General features: G+C 38.0%; 3 protein-coding genes across 3 annotated transcripts in view; 1 reads left to right on the top strand and 2 right to left on the bottom strand.

The window, feature by feature from the left end:
• The window catches only part of LOC129799731 (mucin-2-like), a 54,320-nt gene extending 46,512 nt beyond the window's left edge, over positions 1–7,808 (top strand). The window contains exons 3-5 of the mRNA XM_055843899.1: positions 1,950–3,104; positions 6,777–7,149; positions 7,224–7,808. Of these exons, the coding sequence (XP_055699874.1) occupies positions 1,950–3,104; positions 6,777–7,149; positions 7,224–7,711 (2,016 nt within the window). The 3' untranslated portion in view covers positions 7,712–7,808. The remainder of the gene's footprint in view (positions 1–1,949; positions 3,105–6,776; positions 7,150–7,223) is intronic.
• On the bottom strand, positions 7,796–8,403 carry LOC129799735 (40S ribosomal protein S29). The gene is made up of 3 exons (XM_055843906.1): positions 8,300–8,403; positions 8,047–8,146; positions 7,796–7,981 (listed from the first exon to the last, which is right to left on the bottom strand). The coding sequence occupies exons 1-3, from the start codon at positions 8,359–8,361 to the stop codon at positions 7,973–7,975; spliced, it is 171 nt and encodes a 56-aa protein (XP_055699881.1). The 5' UTR covers positions 8,362–8,403; the 3' UTR covers positions 7,796–7,972.
• Positions 8,404–8,449: 46 nt separating this feature from the next.
• On the bottom strand, positions 8,450–12,045 carry LOC129799732 (testis-specific zinc finger protein topi-like). The gene is made up of 2 exons (XM_055843900.1): positions 10,853–12,045; positions 8,450–9,481 (listed from the first exon to the last, which is right to left on the bottom strand). The coding sequence occupies exons 1-2, from the start codon at positions 11,980–11,982 to the stop codon at positions 8,761–8,763; spliced, it is 1,851 nt and encodes a 616-aa protein (XP_055699875.1). The 5' UTR covers positions 11,983–12,045; the 3' UTR covers positions 8,450–8,760.
• Between the last annotated feature and the right edge of the window lie 76 nt (positions 12,046–12,121).

Below are 12,121 nucleotides of genomic sequence, written 5' to 3'. Positions count from 1 at the left end.
CAGAAACAAACAACCTCGATTATCTCGGCTTCTGATTAATCGATGAGATCAAGTTCTACAGCAAAATTATAGAGAACATTCTGGTCTACATTTCACCCATATCACTTTTCTGTCAGTCCATCCAAATCCTTGATATTTTGGCTTAAATACAAAATTTGTATAATTTCACGAATTTGATTCAAGATAACTGAATGGCGTCTCCCAACTTCAGCTCCAAATCGAATTTGCATGCATTCCGAGTTAGCTCACGTTAAGAATCTCACCTACATAAGCCGGTTAGGATTATTTGTCCTTTTTTAAGATTAAAAAACATGATCTCTATTATTATAATTTTTATTATTTTGATTTATGACATGATATTTATTATGATTTATGATAACTCCACGGAGATAGCAGCATTTCCTCGATTTTGAGTTATATGTTTCGCCTCCTTACCCGCCATAAGGGTCGTATTATGATAGAACTTTAGAAATCTGAAGTCAAAGATTTAAAAGGCTCTAGGTTTAAATGATTAAAGTACAAAAACGGCGTCCGTGATAATATTGTCCTCAGGGATCTCTCGACATTTCATTTTTCAATACGTTTTTGCATAGATGCACTGAAGACTATTGGCAAGTTTTTTCCTAAAGAGAATTGACTTATCAGTTATCAACATCGAAATTGTGCGTTAAAAGCTATCAAAAAATACATAGAGGAAAGGTTCATAATTTTGGACAGTTTCTAAATTTGGACACTTTGAGGGTAAAATTGGACACTAAAAATAAATTGATTAAAATTATGAATTTTTATTCCAATATTTGATGAATAATGAATATCTAAATATTTGTTCTTTTTGGAAGATTTTAACACTAAATACGTTAAATTTTGAATATAATTTAAGTTAAAATTGCTTTGTTGAAAATTCAGTGTGAGCAATTGCTTACGAGAAATATGACATAACTTTGTGTTTACTTCATTCTTATTTAGCTGTGGTGAAGTACTAATAATTTTTCCTCGTTGTTTGTCATTGATATTATTGAATATTCATTGAATATTGTGTTGATTCACATTAATGGTGATTTATACATTTGACCTGAAGTGAGATTTGCCTTGTGAATTACGTTTTTCGTGTGAAAAATGGGGAATTTTCTAAGATATTCACCAGTGGGGTGATAGTCCTTATTTTGGACAGGTGTTTTTTTTTCTCAAAATTTCGTGAAGTTTTAGCTTTTGTGATGACTAGCTTGGACAAATGTCTGAAGAAACAAAAGAGCATCATCTCTACAAACGAGATGTAGTGAGAAAAGCCTTAAAGGCTCTCGAAAAGGCCAGGGAATGAGTGCATCCGCGAGTACTTGAATTAACGAAGTAAACTCACTTTAATGAATGATATAGAAAGTTTCCGGGCTTCTTGTGACATTCTACGGTTCCCTTACATGAACAGGAAGAGGACTTGGTAAGATTGGTTCATGAAATGAAGAACAATGGGCATCCTGTTGAGGCGGATTAGCTGTCCAAATTTACAGCCAAGTTGTCCAAATTAATAACCAAGTTGTCCAAAATTCGAGTCAAATTCACCTCTACATATCAATTCATTTTTAAATGTATTAAGACTAATTTTAGTAAAAATAAGACGATAAATAGCTTGCCAAGTTTCTAAACAACCCTTCTAAAAAGAGAGTAACAAAAAATCAATTAGTATGGAAAATATCGCACTTCAAACTTGGAACATCGATGCTTATAAGCAGACTGTCCAAAATTATGAGCCTTTACCCTATTTCATAATTCTCGCCGAAATAATACAAGAATTACGAGGAAAATTGTTTAAGTCGCAGTGCAATATCTGCAAAATTTTTACAAAATTAAGCTTGATGGGCCCTGTTGTCCTTAAAAAAGTGCGAAGATCACTGAATATCGTAGAGTACATTCAGAGCTAAACATAGCCTTTTCTTTTCAATTGTCCGCTTCAGATCACAACTGATCAGCCCTTCAATGCGAATTTGTTAGAGAACACAATAACCCCAATGGCAACATCAAGATCAACCCCAACTGGTCAGGAGCCGTCAGGGAAGTCGGTGACAGACGCAGCAACTGCTCCCAGTGGTTCGTACCGACCAGTCTACAAACACTGGTTCTACAAGGAAAAAATCGAAGGCAAGGATGCGTGGACCCCATTCTCCATGACAGACTCTCTGGCTCTTGAGGAAGCCTTCATTACTCCCTCAGCGGAATCAACGACGATAGCCACCGATGGAGGTCGTCATGATGTGAATATTGCTGCAAGGACACGAACAGCCATTTACTGGACAGCGGAAGTCAATGAGGTCCGAAGGTGTTCATGGTTTTACAAAGCTGTTGATTCGAGATTTGTTCCCTATGAAGAAGAAACGGCAGATTATTTGGAGGAGGAATACAAGAATGCTTTTGCGAGTGGTTCGTGGCACAAGCAACTGACTCTGCCCAATGGGGAACAGGTGAATTTTCACGGACCAAATGTGATGGTGCATTTCCTGCAGACGACTCCAGATGCCTGGGGAAATACGCCACAGGTTACAAATCGGCCCCGAGTGGTTAAGAGAGGTGTCGATGAGTTCAATATTGACGATGGAGAACCCGAACAGATTGATCATGTGTTGTTTGTGGTGCATGGAATTGGGAAGGCTTGTGATTTTAAATTTCGAACTGTTGAGGAAGTTGTTGATGAATTCCGAAATATTGCTCTGCAAATGGTTCAATCGCACTACAGATCATCGTATGATGCTGGAGAAATTGGTCGAATTGAAGTGTTACCCATTTCTTGGCACAGTGAACTACATTCTGATGAATCGGGCATTGATGCCAAACTGAAATCCATCACTTTGGAATCCATTCCTAAGCTGAGAAACTTTACCAATGACACTTTGTTGGATGTACTGTTCTACACGAGTCCGATCTTCTGTCAGAGTATCATGGACACGGTCTGTGGATCAGTAAATCGTCTGTACAAATTATTCTGTGAGAGAAATCCCAATTTCAAGGGCGGAGTCTCACTGGCTGGACACAGTCTTGGCTCTCTCATCCTCTTTGACTTGCTGTGCCATCAGAAATCTCCAAGCAACGACAATGAGCACGAAGTAGAGAATTCGGTAAGTTTTAATAAAATCAATCATTTGAACTTTGTAGAATGCTCGAATTCATGATCATTAATTGTTTCGTTTCGATGAAGATTTCTTTTTTTTAAACAAGAATTAAAAAAACAATCTTTCTGCAATTATTATTTTCATTTCGTCATTTTGTTTAAGTTAATCTGATTACAATGAATTTAAATCGATCTGTATTTTATTTTAAAATTTGCTAAAAAAAATGCATAAAACTGTTTTGAATCAAAATTAGGGTAACTGTGCCAAATTTCGGCATAGTTGCATGCAAGCGCCAAAGTCTCAAGTTTGAAATGTAATATCTTTAATAGAAATTGATTTTTTTCATTCCTTCTTCTTTAGGAGTGTTGCTTAGAGCCTTGTAGGCAGTCTATCGTCTTTATTTACTTTAAAATCGTTCTTAATACATTTAAAATGATTAAAAATGCATACATAGCTTTGGTGCCTTATTTCGGCCACCTTCATTCTCATAGTTCCTTTCCCTTCGGGAATTCTTCCAATCTCTTTTTCACATCATCTCGTTTGTCAAAGCTACATTTTTTGTTATTCTTTTGCATTGTATAATCTCTAGAGTATGTAAAAACTGAAAAATCATGGAAATTCGAGGAACAAAAAAGGTGGCCGAAATTGCAAACTGGCCGGAATTTGGCACACTTACCCTAACTATCAGTTCATTACTAGATAACCGATTCAGTTTTGTTCAGAATTTCAAGGCCTTTCTAATGAATTCAGACATTTCCCCATCGATTAAGAAATGAGACGCTCAGAGCATAAGTCGTCTCCTTTGTATGCATTTCCTTTTTAAAACAGTCCATTTCTGCTCTGAGCGTCTCAAATATACTATCTAATCTAGAATTGATTAACTTTTGACCTTGAAAACACGTTAAATGAATTATTAAAGGTCATTGTCGGGAAAAGTCAGCCTAGAAGGGACTCGAGCATGTCGGTGAAAAATGGAAAGAACAGATCTTTATTCTAAACATATTTTAATTCACATTTAGCTGGTCTCATGTGCTTCTATGTTATCAATTTTTTGTGTTGGTTGCTGTCATAACTGTGTTCCACAGTTTTTGTCGGGTTCCAAAACTACTAAACAGTCGTGACAGGAACCAACGCAAGCAAAAGTCGATTACGCGCAGAAGCACATTACAACAGACATGTACTAAAAAAAATCAAGAGAAAGATTTTTCTTTGTCATTAGAATAGCGCCATAAATTGTGTCGAAAGTTAAAGTATCCAAACTTGAGCTTTTTTACACGATTTACGTATACTTTCTACAAGCAATTTTAATTCAAATACTGTATTTTTACGAAAATTCCTCACAAAGTGTAATATAGGCTTTATTGAGTATTTCCAGAGTAATGCCCAACGCACAATAACTTTTGTTTTGTAAACATGTTTTCAAAATTTTCTATGAGAGAGAGCGAAATAACTAGATCTCGGTTTCATTCACTCTCATTGAAATGTCAAAACATGTTTACAAAATAAAAGTTATTGTGAATTGAGCATAATGCCCAACGCACAATAAATTTTGTTTGTAAACATGTTTTCAAAATTTCATATAAGAGAGAGCGAGATGACTAGATCTCATTTTCATTCACTCTCACTTAAATGTCAAAAACATGTTTACAAAACAAAAGTTATTGTGCGTTGGGCATAATGGTACTATTCTAAAAAAATAAACATGTTTTTCTAGAATTTTACTGTTCTCGTGTGCTTCTACATACAGTAGACTCTCTCTCAATTGGGCATTTGGGATGAAATGTCATCCGGTTTATCGATAGATTTGGGCGTCAAATCCTTTTTAAATTCATCAAAAAACTCTCAATTATAAAGAATCACGATAAAATAGGAAGAATTACAGCGAATTTGAGCAAATTAGCTTCATAATTAAACGTGAAAATTGTCAACAAAATTCTTCGCCCGATTGAAAAAGAGCCGATTGAGTGAGAGTCTACTGTACTCGACTTTTCTTTTTGTTGGTTCCTGTCACGACTGTTTATTGGTTTTAGAACACGGCGAAGAGTGGAAAACAGTCATGCCAAGAACCAACACAAAAAAAAGTCGATTATGTAGAAGCACTTGAGAACAGTAAAATTCTAGAAAAATATGTTCATTTTTCAGTGGAATAGCACCATTAAGGTCGAAATCTTTCTCCTGAACTTGTTTTTAGTACATTGCTATTCTCACGTGTTTCTGCGTCATCAAATTTTATTTTCAACAAAGTCAATGATGCAGTTAACACATTAAAATAGCCGTGTTAGCGACTCCAGAAGTTGTTGGCCATGTACTAAAAAAATATTCAGAAGAAAGTTTTCCTTTTTTTCATTTTTCATTGGAATAGCACCATAATTTGAATCGTTTTGATTCACTGAACACGAATCTACTGTCCATTTTAAGATTTTCGGGAGATTTTCCAAAGGGGTAATCTACAGAGAGACAGGCAGGAGAACAATTTTATTGTCTCAGATTGTGAAGTTTACCGTGCTATCATACTAGAATTTTTCAATTTGTAAATTCAATTTAATTTTCAGATGAATTGTTTCTATCCGTTATTTTGCATTAAAAACCATTTGAATTAATAGATTTTCGCTTATTTATTGATATATAAACTAATACTTGACCCACCAAAACATGTTTAAATATGCTAAAATAGCATAAATGCGATTGCTCAAATTAGTTTCAACTCATCAAATTAAAATGTTAAAATTGCTCAACAAAACCAATTTTAGGCGATATTTAGACACCCTCATTTTCGTTGTTTCTTTCTGCAAATAAGGTCCAACTATGTGAAGTAGTTCCTCAAATTCTTCATTATAGCTATACGAAGAAAATTGTTGTGTCTAAAAGAATAACTAGTTGCGATATCATCATAGATTTTTTCAATGAATCCGTGGGCAGATCTCTCTTGGATCCATTTTATGGCCCACAATCTCTTCCTCTTACCTTGAGACACATTTTTATTGAACATGTATCCTACATAAAGTAGGAAAATTTCTTCCTCTGGACTCACTCATTTTTCTAATAATGTAATAAAATCACAATTGACAAAATAAAACAACTGGCAATCTACGCGGCTTTTTTGAATTTAGCAAATTTCTCGCAAAAATGTGTCCCGGCTATGAAAAATTTCAAGTGGTTCTCGCAATTTTAATGCTCAATTTGCTGAATTCAATTTAAAATTAAATTGTGAAAAATCCTATAGTGTGATAGCACCGTTACATACATATGTTAAAATACATGAAAAAGTAATTATACGTTCTTTTTATTTTGGCTAGAAAAAAATCCTAGCCTGAGATAATACACAGGAACGAGTTAAGAATTTTTTCTTGCTGTATTTTTTTTATTTGAAAGGTTATTTTATTCTCTTCAATGGCCTCTACGGCCTCTACACTAGAGAAATTTATGTCCATAGGGGAAAGTGGGGCATCTTTGAAAGTGGGGAGCCTTTGAAATTGGAATTTTTCATCTATTTTTAAATAAAATTGAGCCTTATCGTGATATAATTTAGCTTCTCAATCTATTTGTGCAGTTAAATTTTATCAGGATAAGGCTCAATTTTATTTAAAAATAGGCGAAAAATCCCAATTTCAAAAATGCCCCACTTCCCCCTAATTTGCAGGTTTGAAAATGCAAGAAAATTATTTACAAACCTTACAGGAAACTCCTGACCAGATGAACGTGGTCACACCGACAGAGCCCATCCTGAGGCCAGATAAGCAAACAGCCCAGCAGATAAACTATACAATGGGACCAGCTGGAACGGGTCAGCCATTCATCAATTATCCTCAATTGGATATTCGGCCGAGGAATTTCTTTGCTTTTGGATCACCAATTGGGATGTTTGTGACTGTCCGAGGAATTGACACCCTCGGACTGGACTTTAAGCTTCCCACGTGCGATGGTTTCTTCAATATCTTCCATCCCTATGACATTGTGGCGTACAGAATTGAGGGATTGGTGAATGCTGAACTCAGTTCCCTGCGCCCAGTTCTTATTCCCCATCACAAGGGTAGAAAGAGAATGCATTTGGGTAAGAGAACTCTGAGCAATTTTCTTTATGGATAGGTTTGAAGGGATCTTCCTTTTTATTTTTTGTTTCAAAAGAACTCCGGGAGCAAATGGTGAGAGTTGGTGGTGAGATAAAACAGAAAATCTTCGACACCTTCCGCTCAACAGTGGACACAGTGACCCATATCACGAGTCTGGGACGTGCTGATCCTCAAGCTATCAAATGTGAAGTGGACAAGGTGCTGGAGGAGCAATTGCATCTGGATGAGACACAGCGAGAGATCAGTTCAGCTGGTACGGGATCTTCGGGGGGAAGTGAATGTGACACGGGAGAGACGGATTTACCGCTGGGAAGACTCAATCAGGCCAGGAGAATCGACTATGTACTGCAAGAAGCCCCCTTGGAATTCTTCAATGAGTACATCTTTGCCCTTACCAGTCATGTATGCTATTGGCAATCTGAGGATACCATCTTGTTTATTGTCAAGGAGATCTATTCATCAATGGGCGTCCAGACGGACAATAAAGTTCCCCAGCAGAGTCTGACAATTGAACGACCGACAGGGAGTCTACCACCAAGATAGACAGTCACAAGGAGGATTCCAGAAAGTTATTTATATTTTGATGATTGTTTAATCGTGGAGAGAAGGAAATAAAAAGAATCTATCGAATGTGAACAAAGCTTTACCTTACAAAATAAGACGATTCCTTTTACAATGCAATGGTTTTATTTATCCAACCATCTCCGGCTCATAAATACACCATTCTGCTGTATTTTTCTACACCATCACGCTTCTCTGCCCATGTCTACCCGGATAAATAACTCCATTGCATCTCCCATTCGCTTAATCCAGCTGGAAAACACAGAAAAAAATCAATAAAAGCTCTTCAGATTGAGGTTAGGTTTCATGGAACTCACCTTTTTGAAGCCAATATCATTGGCATACTCTCTGAAACACTGTCTGCAGAGATTTAGTCCGTATTTCCGGATCAGACCATGACGATTGGAGCAGGCACGGCTGTAAAAAGGATTAAAAGTCATTAGATTATCATAGAATCTTCCTCAGCCACATGGACGCTTCTTCAAGTTGTGTTTTCCCTCAGAAACATCCATTTTTTCGAGAATCCCCCAACATTGGGGTATTCTTTGCATCCCTAAGCACAATACTCACCAACATCTGGAGCCTTGGCCAAACTTCCTGGGATGAGAATACCACAAATTTTTGAAACCCATGTTTGCTTCAAAGATTTTACGAGAAAAGAGGAAGAAACCTTCCAATGGCACCTGGAAAGCTGATGACAATTCATTGGAAGTTCGAATTCCAGTGGAAATATACGGCGAAATTTTATTTCTTCAATTTTATACAATTTCTACTACAAAATATCAAATATCAATTCAATAGATAAAATAATTACAATTGTATATACAAATTGCACAAAATGCATAGTAAAAATTGCTGGAAGTGCTTTTTGGAATATTCGAAATTCGCCATTGGAAAATTCAAATTGCCATTTGTAACGGTTACCACGATATTTGAGGTATAAATTTTTATAAAAAGATTTTCTAAAATTATTTTACAATTAAAATGAGGAAAAATAGGAACAGAAAACATCAAATTCACTTCTCGGTGGATTATTGTTCAGCATCAATGTCAGCAAGAAGGGGAGCAAACATAGCTTTTGGGAGTGGAAGATTGCCAATAAACACTGAATCTGAGTTAGCCCTGAATTCTCCTCCACCCCAGTTGACCCCACAATCAATAGCTCCATGGCGTGCTTTGATGTGTTTGTCACGATCTCCTCTCTGACGGAATTTCTTTGAGCAAAAATTGCACGCAAAAGGTTTCTCACCTGTATGGATTCTTTGGTGATTCTTTAGGGCATCTGCCCTGTAGAATCTCTTCCCACACTCCTCACAGCCATACCTGCGTTCACCACGATGGATCAGACGGTGCTGATAGTACACAGAGCCCGTGAGGAAGCGCTTGCCACATACGAGGCAGTGATATGGACGTTCACCTGTATGGCACTTCCTAATGTGATCATTGAGATCTGGACGGATGGTGAAGCGCCTGGAACAGCCTTCTTCGCGACACTCAAACGGCTTTACACCACGATGGAAACGCAAATGCTGCCAGAGATGTGAAGATTGAGTGTAGGATTTCCCACAGACATCGCAGAGATACTGACGACACTTCGGCATAACTTCCTTCTTAGGCTTCCTCAGATGTTTTTCCTGGTAGTGATGCATGAATTCACTGGCAGTGGTGAAGTGAAAGCCACAGCATTCACAGAGAACCATCAGAATACCAATATCATGGCACAGTCGAGGGAACAAATGTACATTCTTGTACCTAAAAAAAAAGCCAGTGATAAGCCTAGATCAGCTTATAGAGGTGTGATTCCTTCGTTGCAAATTCGGATTGTGGCAAACTTGAACGATATTTATACATAAATAATGCAAATTTCGTTTAAATTGTATGTAACTTAATATTATCGTTATTAATGAGGAAAATTGGATGAGAAATGCATAAAAGTGTCTGAAAATCTTTAAAGTAGATTATCTCGGAAACTGTGAAACATAGAGGCCTCAACTTTACATTCATTGAGAACCTCTGTCAGCGACCCGAGAAAATCGCGCCCCGCGAAAATCCGCGAAAAAATACGCGACCCGCGAAATTACGCGCTCCGTGAAAATCAGGGGAAAAATTCGCGCCCCACGAAAATCATCGAAAAAATTCGTGCCCCGCGAAACTCCGCGAAAAATTACGCGCCCCGCGAAAGTCATCGCGGATCGTGAATTGTATATGCCACCTTTCAAATCTTCGGATATAGACTCACCATGTAGAGAGGGAGAGTGAGATGGGGAAAGCTTGTCCGACGCCGCTTCTCTCGCTTTTTTTCCCGCCTGACGCTATTAGCAAATTTTCTTAAAATTGATATCTTTAACCCTTTAAGTACTTTATATACTTCCAATTATTTTTAAGCTAAACCCTTTTGGCAATAAAAACTAAAATACTCATACGTAATATTTTTCATTAGAGCGAAATTTATCATTCATTTGTATTGGCAGAAAAATTACTTAAATTTTTGGGCTATTTTTGTCCCTATCGTCCATAGAGGTAAAAAATACACCGAATCAGACTCTTGGACTTTCAAAGGCTACATGTAAGACCTTTTACTGATTTTGTTTATCGGTTTCATTTTTATTGCTGATTTTCGGACCGCGAAAACTGTCTCGTCGTTAAAGGTTTAAAGTGAAATATCTCGAGAACCGTTCGAAGAATGTCTTAGTTTTTTTTACATTTGTCTAAATTTTCTGGGCTACAAGATAAACATAAAAAATTCAAAATCGCATGCTTAGATTTCGAGATAAACTACAAAACGTGATTTTTAACCGGTTTAGAACCGGTTTTTCAAAAAACTAATAGTACAGAACTCGTCGTACGCGCGCGTAGATATATTTAAAAAAAAGTTATGAAGATATCTCTATCCAATCCAGAGATATTCCGTACTACGGACGGCCGGACGGCCGGCCGGACCCGAAATTGCCGGCTTATGATTTTCGACATCAGGGATGTTCAAAACATACACCCTGTGAATTTCAGCTCGATCGGAGCACTTTGAGAAAATCCGAAGATTGCAATAGGTGTGATTAGAAGGAATCACACCTAATCAGAGATTAAATCGCAGGAGTCTTTGGATAAATCTTTGAAAAAATCTACCTGTGGCTGTAGAGACCATCCAAAGTGCCAAATTTCAAGTCACAGACATTGCAGAGATAGAATTTCTGGACACGAATCTGTTCCTGTGTAGCCTCCCTGGTAAATGGACACTCAAACTGCCAATGGGTGAGGATATCCTTGCTGGTGTAAGTATTAATTTCGCAACTGGTGCAGACAAATCCGATTCTTGGGTCATGGCTTGAAGCATGAATGAGCAGATCCTGCTTTTCCATAAAGACAAACTCACAGAATTCACACTGAAAGACCTCAGTGATAATAACCGTGCTCAAGTAGCTTCTCTGGCGATTTTTGTCCCAGTTGGACTCTCCATAGGCCATCTGCTTGAGGACTTGCATGGAGAAAGTCAAGTTTGTTCCACTCAGGATGAACTCCTCTGTCTCAGACTCTTCCACATCTTGGTTCACCGGAGTGTGATCTTCAGAGTCCAGATGCTGCCTAGCGGCCTTGGGTGTGGAAAAGATCCTCCCGCAAATTTTGCATTTTACAGCAACATCGGAATCCAACATAGCTGAGGCTCCTTGCTGTGATCTCTGCAGATTCTCAAGGGTATGCTTCTCCATGTGCCTCAGAAGCCCCGATGCATGAACAAATTGCCTCTCGCAGAGGCTGCAATCATGAGGACCATCTTTCTTCTTACTGGCCACCACTGGCTGTGTATCCATCTTCAGCTCCTCCTTGATAAACTTCTTCAGCCTGATGCTGTTCTCGCGCAACTGAGCAAAGCAAGGGTGTTCATCACCACTGGGAAAATTCACAGGAGAACACAGGAACTCCCCACGATTGTCTTCCTCATTGATCTTCCTCTGGTACTCATCGAATTCGCAAATGTGCTTCTGAAAATCCATCCAAGAGAACACCTCCTCACAATTCTCACACTGAATATCGCAATCCTGCTCAGTCAACCAAATTCCCTCAGTCGGCTGCTCATCTGCCGTTTCCGGTTCCACTTGTCCCGCTTGCCCATTCACATCTCCCAAATTTTCCCTGCAGGGCTCTTCATGTGGCTCTTCCAGCGATATTTGCTTCCTTATGAGATCCATTGTAGAGTCTCCAGGAAAAATATCCAATATTTCTCGGGTTTCCATCGCAAAATCCTCCCAATTTTCCATCCCAAAAATTTTCACAGTGAAAACTCATTCGTGAAAAAGCAATTGTTTTCCCACGGCAAAGCACACTACGATTGAACGTTACATTTTTCAAAAAAGCCCTCGCTTTTTCTTCCGAATGTCAGTGCACTTTTGGGAGAGA

The sequence above is a fragment of the Phlebotomus papatasi genome, chromosome 1 (assembly GCF_024763615.1).
Source record: "Phlebotomus papatasi isolate M1 chromosome 1, Ppap_2.1, whole genome shotgun sequence".
Classification (NCBI taxonomy): Eukaryota; Metazoa; Arthropoda; class Insecta; order Diptera; family Psychodidae; genus Phlebotomus; species Phlebotomus papatasi.
This window is presented reverse-complemented; position numbering and strand designations above follow the sequence as displayed.

Bases quoted from the DNA above. Each gene is read 5' to 3' on its own strand.
- LOC129799735 (XM_055843906.1), bottom strand. From the start codon at position 8,361: ATGGGTTTCAAAAATTTGTGGTATTCTCATCCCAGGAAGTTTGGCCAA. The intron at 8,147-8,299 runs GTGAGTATTGTG...TCCTTTTTACAG, and splicing joins GGCCAAGGCTCCAGATGTTG to CCGTGCCTGCTCCAATCGTC.
- LOC129799732 (XM_055843900.1), bottom strand. From the start codon at position 11,982: ATGGAAAATTGGGAGGATTTTGCGATGGAAACCCGAGAAATATTGGAT. The intron at 9,482-10,852 runs GTAGATTTTTTC...CTTTTTTTTTAG, and splicing joins GATGGTCTCTACAGCCACAG to GTACAAGAATGTACATTTGT.